This window comes from Cervus elaphus, chromosome 3, assembly GCF_910594005.1.
Source record: "Cervus elaphus chromosome 3, mCerEla1.1, whole genome shotgun sequence".
Classification (NCBI taxonomy): domain Eukaryota; kingdom Metazoa; phylum Chordata; class Mammalia; order Artiodactyla; family Cervidae; genus Cervus; species Cervus elaphus.
The window spans coordinates 28327375-28348083 of record NC_057817.1 but is presented as its reverse complement, the minus strand read 5'-3'; the positions used below and the strand labels follow the sequence as shown (position 1 = coordinate 28348083).

Genomic DNA, 20709 nt, shown 5'->3' with positions numbered 1-20709 from the left:
ACTGATTCGTGTTGATGTATGGCAGAGACCAACACGATATTGTGAAGCAATTTTCCTTCAGTTATAAATAAATAAGTTTTGGGGGGGGAAAAGCAAAGAATAAATAAAATAATAAGTAAGCAAAGATAGTTGCTTTTATTCCTAAAGATACAATTTGATTGGTTAAAAAAAGGAAAAAACAAAATAAGTTGATTAAATTCATTTACTTAAATATATATTCAAAGATATAGCAGTTGTCAGTGAGGAAGAAGAAAGTCCAAGTGTAAGAAAACTACCAATCCAACCAAGAAAGGCAAAGAAAGTTAACACGTAGGCAAGATGTATGTAAGTTAATAAAAAGGTAAGCCTGGCCAGTCCTCAGATAAAAGAATAGAAGAGAAAAGGGAACTCAAATCCTAAGGGTTAATTGCAGAGGTGGACAACTGCTTGCATTTATTGACAAACTGACCATGAATTACAGGGAAAGTTGAGATTTTTCTTGTATCTGGGTCAGTCTCCCCCATGGCATATTCCATTATGTTTTTTTCCTAATACTTTAAAAACTATTTTTATTTTTTATTCATTTATTTTTGGCTGTGCTGTGTCTTCATGGCTTAGCCTGGTCTTTCTCTACTTGCGGCAAGCGGGGACTACCTTTCCTTGTGCTCTGCGGGCTTCTCATTGTGGGGCTTCTCCTGTGGCGCACGGGCTCAGTAGTTATGGCACATGGGCTTAGTTGCCTCAAGGCATGTGAATCTTCCTAGACCAGGAATTGAACCCACAGTGGCAAGCAGTTTCTTAACCACTGGACCACCAAGGAAATCCCTCCACTATGTTTGAAGATTGTTAGAACCACAGACTCTCAGAAGCCATTCAGTCTGACTACTGATTTGCTGTTACTTTTACAATTTAATGTGAAAGTTCATAGTCTCTCAGAAGACTATTTTTTCTGTTTAAAATGTAACGTTAAAAGGTTTGCTGTACCTGATTTTATCCATGTAGGTACATGCCATTCATTTTGAAAGTGTAAACATGCAGAAAAATAGGATCCATATGCATGCACGGACTGGTTCCAAATTGGGAAAGGAGTATGTCAAGGCTATATATTGTCACCCTGCTTATTTAACTTATATAGAGAGTACATAGTGCAAAATGCAGGGCTGGATGAAGCACAAGCTGGAATCAAGATTGTGGGGAGAAATATCAATAACTTCAGATATGCAGATGATACCACCCTTATGTCAGAAAGCAAAGAAGAATTTAAGGAATTAACGAGCCTCTTGATGAAGGTGAAAGAGGAGCGTGAAAAAGTTGGTTTAAAACTCAACATTCAGAAAACTAAGATCAGGGCATCTGGTCCCATCACTTCACAGCAAATAGATAGGGAAACAATGGAAACAGTGACAGACTTTATTTTCTTGGACTCCAAAATCACTGTGGAAGGTGATTGCAACCATGAAATTAAAAGACGCTTGCTTCTTGAAAGAAAAGCAATGACAAGCCTAGATAGCATATTAAAAAGCAGAGACATTACTTTGCCTACAAATGTCCATCTAGTTAAAGCTATGGTTTTTCCAGTTGTCACATATGGATGTGATAGCTGGACAATAAAAAAGGCTAAGCACCGAAGAACTGATGCCTTCGAACTGTGGTGTTGAAGACTCTTGAGAGTCCCTTGGACAGCAAGGAGATCAAACCAGTCAGTCCTAAAGGAAATCAACCCCGAATATTCATTGGAAGGATTGATGCTGAAGCTGAAACTCCAATACTTTGGCCACCTGGTGCAAAGAGCCGACTCATTGGAAAAGACCCTGATGCTGAGAAAAATTGAAGGCAGGAGGAGAAGGGGACGACAGAGGATGAGATGGTTGGATGGCATCACCAACGCAATGGACACGAATTTGAGAAAACTCCAGGAGATGGTGAAGGACAGGAAAGCCTGGTGTGCTGCAGTGTATGGGGTCTCAAAAAGTCAGACATAATTGAGTGACTGAACAACAACATGCATGCACATGCTCAGCACCCACTTTAGCATAAAATAAACAATACTGTAAGCAGTGTGTCCTCTGCTGTCTGGTGTATCCCGTGTATCCTGGATGTGTCTTGTCTCTAGTATTCTCTGGATATTTTACCTGGTCTGTCAATAGTCCTCTTCACATTGCTGGAAGTCAGGGATTGAGTGATGGTCTTGCAATTAATTCTAGATGCATACAGATAGCTGATGAATGATGCCCCAGGTGGTGGTGAGCTTCTAGCATTCTCCAAGTATTAATTGCCAGGCTTCAGAAGCTGGAGCAGCCATCCTATGGCAACAGACCTCCAGCAGCCTCTGGGTAGAGGGTAAGACATATTCATCTCTGCCCAGCTTTCAGCCCCTTCTTGTGCTGCTGCCAGGATGGCAGTCTTTTAAGTCCTAGTCTAATAAGTTCTGTCAACGCACTACCTTTGAACCAGCCACAACTTCATCATTTTTCAAATTAGGGTAAACAATTTGATTCCTAACTGGGACCATCTGCCCTAGATAGGCGAAATGATTACTCATGCCCAGCTTACTAGCCCTCTCCCCAATCTTTCGGAAGCCTCCGGGAGCACCATATGCAAATAGAGGGTCAGTCTCACATAGTACTGTTTTCCACTTCATCTGTGCCTCTTTTGTGGAAGTTACCTTGAGAGCTCATCTCCCCACCAATAGACCAAGGACCCCAGAAGTCTTCTCTGGCACACTCTCCAAAGAGGATCAGTTTCCTAGGAGATGAGGGTCAGGGAAAGCACGGTAGAGAAAAGGCTTAAACTGGGGGTTTGCCTTGGGAGGAGAATTCTAAGCAGGTCCTAGAGGGCCTTGGACAACCAGGAGGCCTGTATTCCTAGCATTCCCCCACCCCTTTCATTAGTCCTGGAGTATCACCCACAGCAGTGACTGAGTGCCAGGGGAGTGGGATGCCTTCTAGGAGAGGAATTAAAATACAGGCAGGAGGACTTTTATAGGGGGATATGCAACCTCCACTCCATTAGAGATTCTTTGAAGTTTTTTAAATGGAAGAATAACAGGATTAGATCTTACAAAAATGACTCCTAAGTACGAATATGCATTTCCAGCTCCCTAAGCGACATGTCTACTGAAAAGTCCTGCAAGTTCTCAAGCTCTTTGTATCAATGTTTGTATGGGACACCCAATAAACTGCACATAAAGGGTACAATTTGATCAGTTTTGACAAATGGACACACATTAAATTATCACCACTATCCCAAATCACCCCAAAGTTTCTTTGCACTTCTTTGGAATCCACCCTCCTTACTACTCCCACCCTCTACCACCATCATCACAGGTCTTCCTGTCATTCCTGTAGACACTAACATGCCTCCTCCCAAACTGGGCCAGTCAGAGTCTTTCTCCAGGGAAAGAACACAGTGGCAGGAGGCAGCTGAAGCTGAGTATTCCAATGACAGCAGCCAGGAGGGGCAGTCCATGCATTCCTGCTGCAGACATCCAAAGACTCGTTCTTTCTGCAGCCTGGCTGTCCTTCAGTTCTGTGAGCTGCGTAATATCCTTCCATCATATCCTTTAGTGCTGAATTGTGTTAGTTTGTTGCCCGAAACTAGAAAACTCATATATAATGCACTTCCTCCTGTAGTCACCATTTCAGGAAATGTTACCACCAATTCTACTCTCTCAAGCCTAACCTAAAATAATTCCTTAAAACTTCAGTCTTCCTCACATGTCCCCTCTCACTCATTGCTAAATCCCGCCTATTCTGTTCCCTGCTGAGTATTCTGTCTCTGCAAAGTTCTTACTCCCCCCGCTCCGCATCACTGTGTCTCTAGTACTCAGAGCAGTGCTTGGCAGACTACTCAATAAATTCTTGCTGAATGACTGAATGAATAGTGACATCATCCATCACCCCCAGAAACAAAAGCCAAAATGGATGAGCGCTTGTATATGTATGCATATTTATCAGGGTGGCAGGACTTCAAAGTGAAAAATTTTTAATTTATTATTTATTTATTTACTTTTGGCTGCACTGGGTTTTCTCTAGTTGTGGTATGAAGGCTTCTCATTGCAGTGGCTTCTCTTGTTGCAGAGCATGGGCTAGGGTGCTTGGGCTCAGCAGTTGCGGCGTGAGGGCTTAGTTGCCCCTTGGCATGTGGAATCTTCCCAGACCAGGATTCAACCCATGTCCCAAGCACTGGCAGGCGTATTTTTAACCAGTGGACCATCTGGGAAGTGCTCAAAGTTAGTTTTTAATGTTTTCACAGAAGCAAATAATAGGACTTGAATCTAAGACTTCTGATTCCAAATTCCATACATTTCCATTACACTTTGTACCTATATCATGTATCCTTCCCCTTCACTTGGAGTTCTGTTTCTTCTTCCATCCTGGTCAGAGCCTTACTTACATCAAGTACCAATCTGTAGACACTAGACACAGCTCTAAAATAAAACCCCTTTCCAAGGATATTTGCTTATTAACCAAAGGGTAGAGGAGGTAGGCAATAATGCATCTAGACTGAGGAGAGGAGCCTGTGGCCCCAGGCATTAGCAAAGTGTTATAGTCAGGAGGTAGGGGGAGCTGGAGGTCAGGGATGTGACTAAAGCTTTCTGTACCTGGGGTACAGTCAATAACCTTGCCTAAGTGGAGAACAGTGTGCTGGCCTGGAACAACTTCTTGTGTCCAAAAAAAAACAAAAACCAAAAAACCCCATACACATCAGAATAATACTTTATTTAACAATCTGAAAATCTGTTCTTTTGGTTTTAAGTCCTGCAAAATGAGTGGTAAATCAAAGATCTGTGCATAAGTCTCTGAGTATATGTGGTTATATGTCTGTATGAGGACAGATGTCTATGTCTACAGATGCTTTTGCTTTTTGTAGTCTATCATTTTAGCCCCACTTAATTAGTATATAAGGTCTTATTACTCTAACAACGCTAAAACCTGAATTAAATATTCCAAGTCCAATAGTCTTTTCTCCCAAGCCTGCTTCCCTCCCTCCCTTAAGTCTGCTCCTCAGCCTCCATTAATGCTAGGTCTTTAGAGACAGCCAGGATTCACAGTTTGAGAAACCAGAAATGAATGTTGGATCATCAGTCCCTATGACCTACATCCTCTAGCTGAGGAGTTTCTCTGGGGAGGTGTATATGGGGAAGTCCTGGCAGTTCCTCTTCAGAGTTGCGCATTTTGAATAGTAGACACCTAGAAAGTAAACATGATTGCATTAGATGTGGACCTGCCCTCCCACCAACCACTCAAGAGAAGTAAAAAATCAATCTTCCTCTCCTGAATATATTTAGTGTAACGCACTGGCCTTTATGGGGCGGGGGAGGAGGATGTGAAACTGGCTATTGGGATTATTGTAAAGCCTTATTGCAGAGACTGTTCACTATCTCATTCACCATCTCTTTATGAGGATTCGCAGAGGAGATTTCTTTCTTTTTTAAAAAATTACTTATTTCTAGCTGTGTTGGGTCTTGGTTGTGGTGCTTGGGCTTAGGCTACCTTCAGCATGTGGGATCTTAGTTCCCTGACCAGGGATTGAACCCATGTCCCCAGCAATAGAAAACAAATCTTCAACCACTAGACCACCAGGGAAGTCCCAGAAGAGATTTCTTTTCATCTTAGTAGCAGGAGTTGTTCTGTTAAGGAAAGGGCATCATAAAGTGGGTGAACTGATCAGGTTTTCCCTCTTCTTCTTGGATGTTAGCAAGTCTGGAACCAATTTTGTGGTCTGTTGTTAGTAAGTCTATTTTACACAATGCATTTTTGTACTTGCCTAATTCATGGCTCCATCTTATGTCACTATTGCTAATGTACAGAATTCTGCGTTACTTTACTACATTTTGTACGTGTGTGTATTTACCTTTTGTATGTGTTTTGTGTGTCTTAACTCCTTTTTGAAATAAGTTTAGGCATAACTAAATACATTCTTAGGAGACGATTATGAGAAGGGATCAGGAGATCCAAGGCCAGTTGCGAAATGGGCACAAAGGAAGCCTCATGTACTCTTGATTCTTCCAGCTCCTACCTGCTTGACTTTGCCCTAAGGAATCTTTTCACTGCTGGGTTCCCCTCACAGCCCACAGTGAGGATTCCAGCCTGCAGCCAAGCCTTGGTCCATCCCCAATCCCAGTCTCACCACCCCCGTGTTCTCTGAGCATCTGGCCTCCTTACCTCTTCTTCAGGCTCAGGTGCTATGACATTGCTCTCTTCTGGAACTGCAGAGCCATGAGGCTGAAGACTTTGGTTCTACAAAAAGAAGAGTTCTATTGGTGAGATGTGGCTCAGCCTCCCAGCCTGTCGGCTTAGAAGGGTCTTTTGTGCCTTACACTTTATAAGGGTCACAGGTAATACTAAGGGCAAACATATAAAGTTGTTTCACTGCAGCCTGAAAGCTTCAGGGAACGCTTTATGTCATCCTCTCTTGGATTAGGAAAACAAGATTCAAAGGCTGAAATGACTTGCTGGGACAGGCAACCAGACCTTTGAATTCCAGAACTGTTTCCATAATTTGTGTGACATGCATCTATATAGATGTATTTATGTGATGGTCTGTAACGATACAAATATAGGTCTTAAAACCACTAGCTACCACTTTTAGACTAATTCTCCTCAAGAATGCACACACTTAGATGATCCTAACCCATGGCAGTTAGGAGAGCCAAGTGGCATGATGTCTTCTTTGGGAAAAGGTCTAGGTTCTGAGATGGGAGCCTGAGGCATGGAACTACTAAGCCAGGGGAAGAACTTGGCACTCTAAGGTTTTAAAAGAATTTTTAAAAATTGAAATTTAATTTATATACTATAAAAGTCATCCTTTTAAAGTAAAACCTAACAGTATGATAGTCACGTGAAATCCTGTGATTTCTCCTTTCAGGAAAATTTCCTTATTCTTAATCCCTCTGCTGATTCTAGGCCATGAATTACCTCAAAGGTAATACTAACTCTGGGCTTCCATCTGCCTGCAAGGCAGATGACGCGGGTTGGATCCTTGGGTTGTGAAGATCCCCTGGAGAATGAAATGGCAACCCACTCCAGTATTCGTGCTTGGAGAATCCTATGGACAGAGGAGCCTGGCAGGCTGCAGTTCATGGGGTCGCAAAGAATCAGACATGACTTAGTGACTAAACAACAGCAATACTACCTCCAAGTAAGTGCTACCTCCAAGGAAGTTATCAAAATCTTCAGTTCTCTCAGGTGATTCAAATGCTGGGCAAGAACAGATTTTCTCACAGTTATCTTTTTATTTACCCACTTTTATATGTGATAGGTCCATAGTTCTGCTTGAGAGAACATATGATTTATGATGCATCTGTGAGGGAGGTGAACAAATCTTATAGGGACACAAGCTTCAGAGGACTGATGATACTGACAGGCCAGGATCTAAGATGCTCTATTGCTTAATTCCACAAGAAAACTATATCTCCTTAGCCACTGACTAAAGCAATGCCACAGGAGAGGCTGGGAGTAAGGAAAGATTATATAAATTTCAAATGTGAGGAGGTTGTGTCCTGTACCTCTTTCCCTAGGAAGATAGTGTTACTAGCCTGTTCCTCAAAACAGTCAAGCAGCATCACGGCCCCCAGAATTTCCCCTTCAGTAAAACTACTCCAAGAATGCACACTTATTCACCTGAGCCAAACAGGTCATTCTATTGCTGCCTCTATACTAAAATCATACATTACAAAGTCAAATTTAATTTTGGATTTTCCATACAGTTGAGTTGCTTTTTTCAGTGCAGAAAAGTGGCTCTACTCTTCACTATACAAAAGCCCACACTGACCTTGTGCTTATTCACTATCCACATGTCCTACATATCTCTCTCATACAGAATAGCAACCTCAGACCGGAAACCAGCCAAGGGCAAGTTTTATGTTCTATGTGTTAGGATTTTCAATATCTCAATATCTCACATTGAGTCACGTGAATATCCTTCCCAGGCAAGGATATAACACACTTGATGACTCAGATTTTAGTACCTCAGGGGAGTCAGTTGCGATAAGCTTATTGTCCTCATGTCTCTATCTTCCTTGTCTTGCTAGGCATCACAGCCTTGTGTCCTTTGTCTATGTTAGCTCCTCTCAGACAGCAGGGAGCTCCCAAGATAGCCGGGTCAACCTTCAGGTAGGCATATTCAGTAGTAGGGTGCTATGATCTGAGGTGTACCAGACATCTCACACTCCCAGATATCTATATGGTTCATGCCCTGGCCTCCTTCACTGCCCAAGTGTCGCCTTTTCTGACCACTGTTTAAAACCGCAATTCAGCACCCCCTCCTGGTGCCTTCCCCTATTTAATTTTTCTCTGTAACTCTTATTAACACTAAACTGTAATTTTACTTACTTATTCTGTTTCTTGTTTCTTTCCCCTCCACTAAAAGGTAAGATGCAGGAAGGCAGAGAATTTTGTTTGGCTTCACTCTAATAACCCCACTTCCTAGAAAAGTGTCTGGCACATAGAGGGGTTTAATGAATGATTGTGGAATGAATGAATGAACCTGGATGCCATCTAGTCAGATGCTGCACCATAACACTCTCCACAGTGTACCTGGCAGGTAGGTGACCATATAGCTTAAGCTTCTAACATCAAGGAAGCGGAACTGTTTTTCAAGGTGGCTCATCCTTTGGTTTTTGGACACCCCTGGTGCCCCCTTTCCCTGTATTAAAAAAAAGATTTTTCCCATGCCATTTTTTAACAGAGCTAATCGCTGAAAGTTCCTCTACCTTGATTCAAAGTGTACCTTAAAAAAAAAAACAAAACTACTTTATACATAGGGCATTTTTTTGTCCTCAGGAGTCTTGAAGAACAAGTCAAATCTCTCCACTATAAGATAGACTTTCCATGTAATTTGAATAGAATATGACTTGATTTCCAGATCTTTCAGAGGGTCTATGTCTCTATTTTAACACAATCCTTTTCTCATCAAAATTTTCACTTTTCAAAAGACCATCCTTTTGCTTTACTGTCCTCTATGAGCTCCTTCTAGGCCTCTCTCATCAAAGACAATGCCTTGGAAATTTGCTGATGCCATTTTGCTTGGGGTCTATTTACCATAGTTATAAGTATGACAAAGTGAAATGAGACCTTCCTCCCTACCCCACATTAAAAAAGGTAATGATCAGGATGTCAGTTGTAGATACTTTATATTGGGAACTCCTAGAACTTGAAGCAAAAGGAAGAAAGTAAGAATTAGTAACAATCTGGTTATACTAATATTAGAGATAAGCCCTTTGCAGAAGTCAATTACCCTAGCATTACAGATCACTAAATTAGTTGCTATGATGATGTGAAAGAAATACCAGGTGTCCAAGACTATCCTTGAAACTGTAATATAATGACGTAAAATCCTATCTACTGTGGGGTAACCTGAGCCTAGCAAAAATGGTCCAAATGGAGATTATAAAAGGGAATAAAGACTCAGCCAGATCTGTTCTCACCTGAGACATCATCAAAGTAGGGGACGTGCAGAGCTCTTCTGGGTTCAGACTGTCGGTGTTTTCCTTTGCTCTTCCCGGCTTCTCTGGTGGCTGTGGGTCAGGAGAGGCCTCTGAGGAGGCCCGAGGGCTGGTGGGTGAGGCTGGAGGGCTGGAGGGCGTGTTCCCTAAGGAGGCCCTGGGACTGGGAGTGGCTCTGGGTGGTGGAGGCCTATTAGGTGGTGCTGAAGCCCTCTGCACAGAGACTCTCTTCTTTGGCTCTTCAGATCCTTCGCTTGAGGTACGAGTTCGGAGGACTACTGCTGAGGAAGATGAAGCCTGCTCTGAAGGGGTCAGAGCTCTGTCTGGTGGTGGAGCTGGGGAGCAAAGGAAAACTTCCTCCTGGGACTCTCTATCCTCAGTGAGGGGTGAGGGCTGGGACTGGGTGGGGCCATTGCAGGCTAGCAGAGGCTCTTCTTCCTCAGAGGAGCTTGTCTCCGCCTCCTCCTCTGTTTCCTTGTCTTTTATGGGCTCTTCTTTAATTTCGGAGTTGTCTTCTCCCTGGGCTGAATCAGATGCCAGCTCTTCTTCACTTGCTGAGCTGGAGTCCTTCTCACTCTTCAAGGAAAGTGCAGAAGGACTGGTAGGTGAGGTTAGAGGGCTGGAGACTGTAGATGTTCGAACTGGGGGAGAGATGACTAAAGAGCGTCTGTTGCTGCTAAAAAAAGGAAGGGTATTTAGATTCAGAAGAGCTAAAAACTGGAAGTAACCCCAATACCCCAAATATATAATGATAGATTCATATAATAATAAAACAGAGAAAAGCAATTTAAAATGGCATCAGAAAGTTTGTATATATAGCTTTGCGCAGTGGCAGTATCGTAGCCAATGAGGTTTATCCGAGGCGCGATTATTGCTAATTGAAAACTTTTCCCAGAAAGTTTGTATAATTTGCAATAGTGCTTAAATTATAAAGTAAAGTGGAAAAAGGCTATAGAATTTTTATCCATATCACAATCTTGATTATCTAAAAATATATAAAGAAAAAGAGACTGGAAAAAACTCAGCAATATATTAAAGTATTTTCCTCGGGGAAAAACAGTTCATGAGTGAAATACAGTTGATCCTCATGGATTCTGTATTTGCAAATTCATCTACCCTCTGAAATTTATTTACACCTCAAGATCAATACTTGTGATACTTTCAGAATCACTCTCGGACACATGCCAGCTATGAAGAATGATTGCCTGACCAGTACTCTCCCAACTGAGGTCTAACAAGGCAAGCCTCTGCCTTCCTGTTTTAACTCTCTTAGTGTAAATATGTCCTGTTTGCCAAGTTTTTACACATTGTTGTGCTTTTCTCTGGTGATTTTGCTACTTAAAATGGCCTCCAAGTACAGTGCCAAAGTGCTGTTTGAGATCAGAAAGTCTGTGATGTGCCTTCCAGAGAAAATACATATGTTAAGATAAGCTTCATTCAGGCACGAGTTATAGTGCTGGTGGCTGTGGGTTCAATATGAATGCTGCTGCTGCTGCTAAGTCGCTTCAGTCGTGTCTGTCTCTGTGCGACCCCATAGACGGCAGCCCACCAGGCTCCCCCATCCCTGGGATTCTCCAGGCAAGAATACTGGAGTGCATTGCCATTGCCTTCTTCCAATATGAATGAATCAACAATATATATTAAATAAGATGTCTTTAAACAAATATATGGTTTATATGGATCTGTATGGATCGTATGGATCTGTATGGATCGCTTGATGAAAATGTTGGGACCAGGGGCTCCTAGGAACCTAACCCCATGTCTCCCCTAGGAGCAGTGGGTCAGTATTCACTAATTCAGAGCTTGTGGTGATTTCTAGAACAAAACTACCATGAACAATGAAAACTGACTACAACATTTATTGAGTATGCTGAATACTGTGCTGAGTATCTACAGCCAACATCACCTTAACTCCTACTCATCTCCTTAAGTGTCTCCTGGGTACCAGCCACTACCTGATAAAGCAACCCACAAATATTTGCTTGATGTGTAGCAACTACGTGCTGTATCCTGGGTTCAAGGATGGGAGAGAGTGATAGGAAGAGAAAGGGAATAATTTAGTTCCAGCCCCGTGGGAGTTTCTGATGTAAGATAAGCTAAGTGACATAAGGTTCTTTCTAGCACTAGCATTTTATGGGTCAGCAGGTTTAGAAGGCCCAGGATATAGCAAGAAAAGATCAGATTTCTCTGCAAGGTTCTAGGACATCTTGGTGTAAATGATGGTTAATTTCAGATGAATGGACACTTAGAGAGAACTCTGGTTTTCAATGCTGGGAAGAGAAGAAATAGAGTTTTTGGAAAAGGGAAGTCTATATTGGCCCGTTAGTGATTCCTTTTAATAGTCTGTAACTGACTGCTAAATGAGTAGTACAAATATCAAATACAAACAACATACTGAGCCCCATTCTTTCTTCAAATCTCAAACACAATTTCAGCACCTCCTCAAAGTCTTCCCTGACCATCTATCTGCATATTGCAATCACTTAACTCTTGGAATTCCTAACTGGTCTCCTTAGGTGCTTAGTATGTGCAATTTTATATTGTCTTGTTTTCTTAGGCACATTTTGTGTCCTTCCAACTTTTGTAAGTCACTTCAGGGAAAAGACAAGTCACCTATGTCTCTGGATCCCTAACTCTCAGCATAAAACCTTGTGCATAGAAAGAACTTAATAAAACTTAAAAGGCTTTAGAATAAGAAAGTGATCACATTATGAAGGTAACAGACATACCAGATTGACACACACAGGAAAGCAGGTCATGACAGGTTAAGAAAAGGTATTTGCAATGTGTATCACTAAAGGATTAATATCCAGAATATACAAAAAAACCCACCTCATATAAATCAATTTTTTTAAAAAGTAAACAATCTACATGAAAAATGTGAATAAAGGATAAACATGAAAGTCACAGAACAGGAACCTTAAAAGGTCAATAACATGAACAAATATTCAAGTTAACCAGCCATTGTGGAGATGGAATTAAAACTGCAAAAAACTCCATTTCATACCCATTTCCTTGGAAAAATTAAGAAGTCTGACATGTCACATATAGCAAGAATATGGAGCAATGGGGGCTTTAATTCACTGCTGGTGGGCTGTAAATTGGGACAATGGCTTTGGAGAGCAATTTGGCAATGGTAATGTCTCGTAAGGCTGAAGGAACCCAAATGTACAGATTCTGTGAGTTAGCAATTCCACTCCCAGTACATCCTAAAGAAACTCTTAATAATATTCATACAAGGAGAAATGTAAAACACATTCATCGCACCATTATTTGTAATAGCATAAAACTGGAAGGCAATGTCAATGTCCACTAACAGTTCAGATAAACAGATTGTGAACTAGCCATACAGTAACATCCATAACAATTATGAAAAGGAAAGATCAGCACTAACAACATGTAGCAACAAGGATAAGTAAATCTCAAAAACAATACTAAGAGAACAAAAGAATATATACAGTATAATTATATTTAAATAAAATTTTAAAACATGCAAAATAGTATTTTTGTATATTCATATATATGTATAATCAAAGTAAAAAAACATGCATGTGGATAATAAATACTAAAATTTAAGATAGTGGTTACCCTTGGTGGGGGACAGGAAGAGAAAGTGAATGAGAAAGGGACACTGGGAGATTTAATTATATATATTATTTTTTCCCTTTAAAAAGTTTTTATTTATCTATTCAGTTTTGCTTGCACTCAGTCTTTGCTGCTGCACACAGGCGTTCTCTAGTTGTGGGGAAGTGGGGGCTACTCTTCATTGTGGTTTGTGGGCTTCAGCAGTTGTGGCACGTGGGCTTACTTGCTCTGCAGTATGTGGGATCTTCCTGGACCAGGGATCGAACCTGCGTCCCTTTCCCTGGCAGGCGGATTCCTATCCACTGAGCCACCAGGTATTTCATTAGTTGATTTCTTAAATTTGGTGATGGGTATATGGCTATTTGTTGTACTATTTTTGATATCTTTAGTTATCATTGAAGTATTTCATAAACGAAAAATAATTTATTTGTAGCACAAACAAAAAACAACATTATGTACTTGGACACAAAGGAAAGGTCAGGATTTGGGATCAGAGATGAGAGTGCTGAATGTGTTCACACACAGGACAAACCAAACAGAAATGAGTCTCAGAAGCAGCTCACCTTGAGAGTCCCTTCACCACAAAGACTTTGTCGGAATGTTGCTTCTCCAGTTTGCTCATCACCTCGTAGAGATTGTGGTTCAGCTGGAGCAAGCAAGAGAGGAGATATTAACCACGTGGGAACCTGGGACCAACAAATTCCTTCTCTCCCAAAATAAAACCTTCCTACCCTAAATGATAAAATTCCTCATCTCTTTTGCATTAGTGTCTCAGTTTTGTCTTAATTTCTGTCTTTTCCATCAGACTGGCAGTTCTCTCAAGGCTAGGTCCTTGATATCTGATGTTGATTTGAGGTTCTAGCTTCTCTCAGGTGACCCAGGGAACAAAAAGTCATTGTAATATCAACTAGGCAAACCATAATTTAGCCAAAGAAACTGTGGAGAGGAACATGTGTGGATATGGATGTGAATATAATTCATACTGTAACAGCAAGGTGTCTTGGAATTGCAGGACTAGAAAAGACCCCATGAGGTCATGTTCCATGGCTGCCCATCACTACATAGGACTGGCCCTTTTCAAGACCAATGACCTGAGAAACTGAGCTATGTTTAAACACCGCCTCCACCCCCCAGCAACAGAAGACAAAAGATTGCACAATTTAGTTCCCCACTTCAGCTGTTGCTTCTATAGTCCTAATCTCCTTGGTGCACCTGAAACTCATTTGGAGACCATTCAGTTGTTAATGGAGCAGCACAGTCCATCAAGTGCTGTTATTACACCATGAGAAAAAAGTAAACATCTGTGATGCCAATATGGATATTTAATGAAGTTATGTAAATTAAAGTGACCGTCATATTTATTAGAAAAACCCTCCAAGGTGTCTAAACGGGCTCTCTGGTGGCTCAGATGATAAAGAATCTGCCTGCAATGCAGGAGACCCGAGTTCAATCTCTGGGTCGGGAAGATCCTTGGGAGAAGGGAATAGCAACCCACTCCAGTATTCTTGCCTGGAGAATTCCATGGACAGAAGAGCCTGGCAGGCTACAGTCCATGGAGTTGCAAAGAGTTGGACATGACTGAGCGACTAACACTTTCAGGTGTCTAAATTGGCCAGATGTTTCTCACCTTGCTCATTTCCCTGTAGAAGACATCCCTCAGGTTGGAAATGTTTTGGAAGATGGTCACATAACAGCCAATACGACTATCAGGAAGCAAAAGAACAAACACGTACAGTAAGTGCTGGTAAAGGAAGTCTCTGTTGAAGTATAAGGTAGATGCATAAGCCAAAGCCAGCCACTGCCGGGCTCCTCACAGAAAAGCACTCCATGGCCTAGACTCAGGATGTTGGGACCTGGATTCGTCAGAGCCAGGATAGGAGTACATTAGACTCTCAAGAGTGGGAAGGCAGGGGAGACATGACACCAAAGTATAACAGATCTCTATGAATGAAGTTTTCCGGTGGCTCAGAGGTAAAGAATCTGCCTGCAATGCAGGAGCCACAGGAGACATGGGTTCAAACCCTGGGTTGGGAAGAGCCCCTGGGAAGGGCATGGTGACCCACTCCAGTATCCTTGCATGGAGAATCCCATGGACAGAGGAGACTGGAGGGTTACAATCCATAGGGTTGCAAAGAGTTGGACATGACTAAAGTGACTTAGCATGCGTGAATGAAGTTATCTGATTCAGGCTCTTCAGATACTGAAGTAGATGTGAAAGTGCTTTGAAGAATTTTAGAAGTGATGTATAAGGCCATACAGCCATAATTATAATAAGTATTCTTTCTCAGTATGTGGTACTTGGATGTCTATGCAGCTGTATATACATTAATGAAATTCTACTGTAAATGAACTGTGGAAGTTTACATTTAAAGAAACTATTAAATTTCAATTCTGTTTAAATTAGGAATCACATAATTAATATTTTACAATACATGTAGTCATTATAAAGGATCCCTCATTCATAGACTAATATAAAGTGACAATATAAAATACTCTGACTACAACTGCATTAAAGCATATCTTGTACAATGAAAAGAAAATTGGATAAAAATAGAACTTCTGATCAGATTCCTCTTCCAATGTGGGAAATTTATATCTAAAACATTTTTACCTACTGTGAAGCAAAAACATCTTCATTAATGTTAACACTCATCCAATGGTTTATCTTCTACGTGAATCTAGATGTTCATGAACCAAGCTTGTTTCAAACAATACACACTCAAGCATAAAACCAGATACTCCTAGCAAGCATGATGACAGCACTTTATTTGCCAAGATCTCTCCTACCTAAGAGACATCTTGTCTTTAAACCCGGAAAAGCTGGTAGGGCAAAGAATCTCTGAATTGCAGATGAAGGAATCAAGGTCCAGAGATAAGGCGGTGAGCCTAATAACCCCAGCAAGTTAGGAGCAACATTCCATTCTTCAACCAGGGCTCTTTTCAGGAGGCAACATGTTTGGGCTGCCCAGGGCCTGGGATCCAGCCCTCTTCTGAAACTCAGTCATTACCTGTTATAAAGGACAGGCAGCTCCTCTAGTAGTTCCTGGTTCAGATCTTCAAACACAACCTGGGCTTTGTTGAACTCTTCCTCTGCCTAGGTAGTAAGAGAAACAGACCAATTCCCCTTATTCCTGAACCCAAAGCTAGAGATTGCTTCCCCTCTCTTCTGCATTTTTTCAGGGACTAGGCTTACTAGGAAACATGCCTCTCCTTCCCCAGACCTGTGTCCTCCCCAGCCTTGAGTCTGACTATCCTGAGAGCATTGGTGTCAGAGGAAACAGGATTTCCTTCAAGACACTGGATGCTGAATTTATCATTTCCTAAACCGAACTTGGCTCAACCACCTGCCACAATTGTGGGGAAAGGGAGGGCAGGAAGGGTTTTACCAGGGTTTGTTTTTTTTTACCTTGGCTGTCTTGGCCTCATCTTTCTTCTTGGCATTCTGTACCGCCTCCAGGTGATGTCGCGCACTGTCATAGTCCACGAGCTTCCGGCCCCGCTTGGCAATTCTTTCCTAACCCAGAGTCAAGAGAGAGGACCTTGGTTCTCACTTTTAAGTGGCCAGGATGTTGGTAACAGAGTATCAGAGGCAGCATTCCTGTCCTATTATCAAATTTTATTGTACTTTCTAACAGGGTTTTGTGCTCAGGGATCTCCCTCATTATCTGGAAAGAATGGGGAATTCTCAGGGGGAGAGAGTAGAGGGCAATCCCCCAGAGCACCTGGAAGCCTACACTGAACTGCAACATATCCTACGACTCTATTAGAAACTGGTTCAGCACCCAGAAGAAATGGCCTTGAGAAACATACTAAAATGAAGGTCAGGAGTTTTTGGGTTTTACTCCCAACACTACCATTTATTAGCCTTGTCACCCAGGGCAAGGCATGCCTCTTTTGGAGCCTCAGTAGCCTCATCTGCCCTGTGTTGTTTAGTTGCTCAGTCGTGTCTGACTTTTGTGACCCCATGGACTGTAGCCCGCCAGGCTCCTCTGTCCATCGGACTTCTCAGGTAAGAATACCGTTTCCTCTTCCAGGGGATCCTCCTGACCCAGGGATTGAACTCATGTCTCCTGCACTGGCAGGTGAACTCTTTACCGCTGAGCCACCAAGGACTGATTTCCTTTAGGATGGACTGGTGGGATCTCCTTGCAGTCCAAGGGACTCTCAAGAGTCTTCTCCAATACCACAGTTCAAAAGCATCAATTCTTCAGTGCTCAGCTTTCTTTATAGTCCAACTCTCACATCCATACTTGACTACTGGAAAAACCATAGCTTTGACTAGATGGCCCTTTGTTCTCAAAGTAATGTCTCTGCTTTTTAATATGCTGTCTAGGTTGGTCATAACTTTTCTTCCAAGGAGCAAGTGTCTTTTAATTTCATGGCTGCAGTCACCATCTGCAGTAATTTTGGAGCCCCCCAAAATAAAGTCTGTCACTGTTTCCACTGTTTCCCCATCTATTCACCATGAAGTGATGGGACCGGATGCCATGATCTTAGTTTTCTGAATGTTCAGTTTTAAGCCAACTTTTTCACTCTCCTCTTTCACTTTCTTTTTTTTTTTTTTTCTGGGGCTCCGCAGGCCACCCGGCTGCCCGCAGCCTCTCCGCCGACCCGCGCGCCCTCCTCTTTCACTTTCATCAAGAGGCTCTTTAGTTCTTCTTCACTTTCTGCCAAAAGGGTGGTGTCATATGCATATCTGAGGTCTTTGTTATATCTCCCAGCAATCTTGATTCCAGCTTGTACTTCATCCAGCCCAGCATTTCTCATGATGTACTCTGCATGTAAGTTAAAGAAGCAGCGTGACAATATACAGCCTTGATGTACTCCTTTTCCGATCTGGAACCAGTCTGTTGTTCCATGTTGGGTCCTAACTGTTACATACAGATTTCTCAGGAGGCAGGTCAGGTGGTCTGGTATTCCCATTTCTTTAAGAATCCTAAAGGATATCAGTCCTGAATACTCATTGGAAGGACTGATGCCAAAGCTGAAACTCCAATACTTTGGCCACCGGATATGAAGAACTGACTTGTTTGAAAAGACCCTGATGCTGGGAAAGATTGAAGGCGGGAGGAAAAGGGGACAACAGAGGATGAGATGGTTGGATGGCATCACTGACTCAATGGACGTGAGTTTGGGTAAACTCCAGGAGTTGGTGATGGACAGGGAGGCCTGGCGTGCTGCAGTCCATGGGGTTGCAAAGAGTTAGACATGACTGAGTGACTGAACTGAGACACGAGGGAAGCCCAGCTGCCCCATCGTGTTATTTTAAAGATCAAATGCTGAATATAAAGTAGTTTGAAAATCCTAAAGCATAATAATAAAAATGGCAAACTATTATGAGCTCTGAGAGAACATCTACTCAATCTCATACCAACTACAAATTACACTAGGGAGAGGCAAACCATGGTAATGGCTTTGTCTTGTTCTCTCAACCACAGAACTTGAAAGGATCTTGTTAATTATCTGACCCAACTTCCTATTCAGTTCACAAAACTTATCTACAATATCCAAGATAAGAAGTAGTTAGACTTCTGCTTGAACAGAGAATAGACAACTCACTATCTCTCAGTAGATTTCATTTCTTTTTTGGAAAGCTTTAGCTATGAGAAATTTAAGTGAGGCTTCGTTTAATTTCTTCCTATATTAATCTAAAACCAGCACAGTGCTCAACAGAGTAGATGTTTAATAAATATGAGTTGAATGAATTAATGTATTCTAATTCTACTTTCTGGAACAGTTTAGAACAGGCTGAAGTCCTCTTTTACCTAACAGGCTTTCAAATATTTGAAGATAATTATTATGACTCCTCTAAGTTTTCTCTTCTCTACAATAAATATCTTTAGTCCCACCAGCTATTTCTCACAACAAAAAGGGATGCCCTGACCTGGATCTAATTCAAAACCAGCCCAAATGTAGTTCACTGAAATCTAAATCTAAATGTAATCTTTACACTATCTCTAACTCTTCACCCTAACCTCTTGTGTAAACCCTCAACTTTCAATCTTTTTCCTAACCTACCCAACTTCATTCCTAACCACGGGCTCTAACTCTACCTGTACTTTTACCCAAGTGAAAGTGAAAGAGACGTCACTCAGTCAAGTCCGACTCTTTGTGATTCCCCGGACCGGTGCCTACCAGGCTCCTCTGTCCATGAAATTCTCCAGGCAAGAATACTGGAGTGGATTGCCATTCTCTTCTCCAGGGGATCTTCCCTGGAGATCATGTCTTCTAACTTACATGGGCCACTCATAACCCATCCTTGATGCTGTAAACTGATTACCTTAATCTCACTGAACTGGGCCACATAGTTTTCCATGGTCCTCAAAGCCTGGTCAGCTAGTTTCTCTTCATAGTCTTCCCAAAGGAGATCATTATTCTGTAGGATAGAGGCAGAAGGCAGTGGTAAGGGCCCCGCTTCTCAACAGCAACTTCATTCCAGAGAAATATCCCAATTCTTCCTGCAACAAACTTCCTTAGGGAGCACCAATACTTTTAAAAGGTCGTTTTGAACTCTGGGGAAAAGTCAGATGAAGAAACAGGTCTTCCTCAGGGAAGAGCTATAAGAGACTGGACATACATTCTAGGGATTAGAATCCTTAGAATGAAGAACACTCTTGGACTCTAGAGTTTGAAGGATAGGGAAGTTTGGGAGCAAATGACTGCATAAAGTTAGTTTTCAAAAACAACCGAGTTTTGTGTAGGTAAAACTTTCTAAGGTTTTCAAGGGAGGGAGAGGATAAACAAGAGGAATCCACAGATAAGGGAAAACTTGCTTTTAGCTTCATAGTTACAGCTCCTTCCTACCACCTGTGACCATGGCTATACAAATAAACAGTGTGAATTGGCTCCTTTGTTCTCCTGTTTGCTTGGACAGAGAAGCTGGGATGAGGCTGAGATGAGGGTAGGGTGACTTGAAGAACTGTAAAGCCCAGAATACTCTTACCGCCACAATGGCCTTCAGCTCCTCGTGACCATCCCACTTGCTGCTGTAGATCTCCTGCAGGGTTTCTGACACTCTCTTTGAACTTTCATGCATCACTGAAAGGAGAGAACTCAGTGCTACCATAAAGTAGTCTGACATAATCATATAGGTGACAGGCGAATCAACGGGGCTACTCCAAAAGGGCAAACTCCATAGGTTTGGGCCGTCAGTGAGGGAAGCTGGGTGGGGTTGGATAGGAAAAGTTACTCTTCCTTGGTCCACAAAGTTCCAGGGGTCAGGCACAGGCAAGTGATGAAAAGCCTGAGTACGGTTGGTTTTTTTCCATCCCCTAGACCTCTTAGCTGCATAAACACCATCTGGATCCCCCTGTGCTCCCTGATACTCACCTTTGACTGCACTGAGGAAGTTCTTCAGGTCCTTGTATAGCTTATGACCTTCTGCCTGAAAGGAAGAAGTGCCTCTGATGACTAAAGAGATACATCTGGAAATATGCTCTAGGGGTCAAGGTTGAAAAGTAGGTTAAAAGCAGAAATCAGTCCTGGAATTTCTTCAAACATTTGCAAATGCTTCTAGTCTCTTTATCAAGAAGTTGTAGGTTGTCTGCTTTGGGACAAATTTTAAGTTGCGAAATTGCTCCCACTGCACTGGCATGTCTTTTTTCCTCGGTTTGTTCTCCCCAGTGAACGAGAACCCCCACCCAAATTCCTCTGCTGGAATTTAAGGGTCCTATGTGATGCTATTTGTGTGACCCTCT

General features: G+C 42.1%; 1 protein-coding gene and 1 non-coding gene across 3 annotated transcripts in view; one reads left to right on the top strand and one right to left on the bottom strand.

The window, feature by feature from the left end:
* Positions 1 to 4679: 4679 nt before the first annotated feature.
* The window catches only part of BIN2 (bridging integrator 2), a 36006-nt gene continuing 19976 nt past the window's right edge, over positions 4680 to 20709 (bottom strand). Inside the window, exons 3-12 of one of the 2 annotated variants that reach the window (XM_043883978.1) lie at positions 20342 to 20396; positions 19956 to 20050; positions 19293 to 19388; positions 16419 to 16526; positions 16021 to 16106; positions 14640 to 14715; positions 13576 to 13658; positions 9410 to 10100; positions 6147 to 6221; positions 4680 to 5171 (exon numbers count right to left, since the gene is read on the bottom strand). In XM_043883978.1, the coding sequence (XP_043739913.1) occupies positions 5142 to 5171; positions 6147 to 6221; positions 9410 to 10100; positions 13576 to 13658; positions 14640 to 14715; positions 16021 to 16106; positions 16419 to 16526; positions 19293 to 19388; positions 19956 to 20050; positions 20342 to 20396 (1395 nt within the window). In that variant the 3' untranslated portion in view covers positions 4680 to 5141. Of the gene's footprint in view, positions 5172 to 6146; positions 6222 to 9409; positions 10104 to 13575; positions 13659 to 14639; positions 14716 to 16020; positions 16107 to 16418; positions 16527 to 19292; positions 19389 to 19955; positions 20051 to 20341; positions 20397 to 20709 lie in introns of both variants that reach the window. The other variant, XM_043883971.1, reaches the window with a different exon arrangement.
* LOC122686488 lies at positions 10245 to 10385 on the top strand. The gene has a single exon (XR_006338792.1). It is a non-coding gene; the product is annotated as a U4 spliceosomal RNA (small nuclear RNA).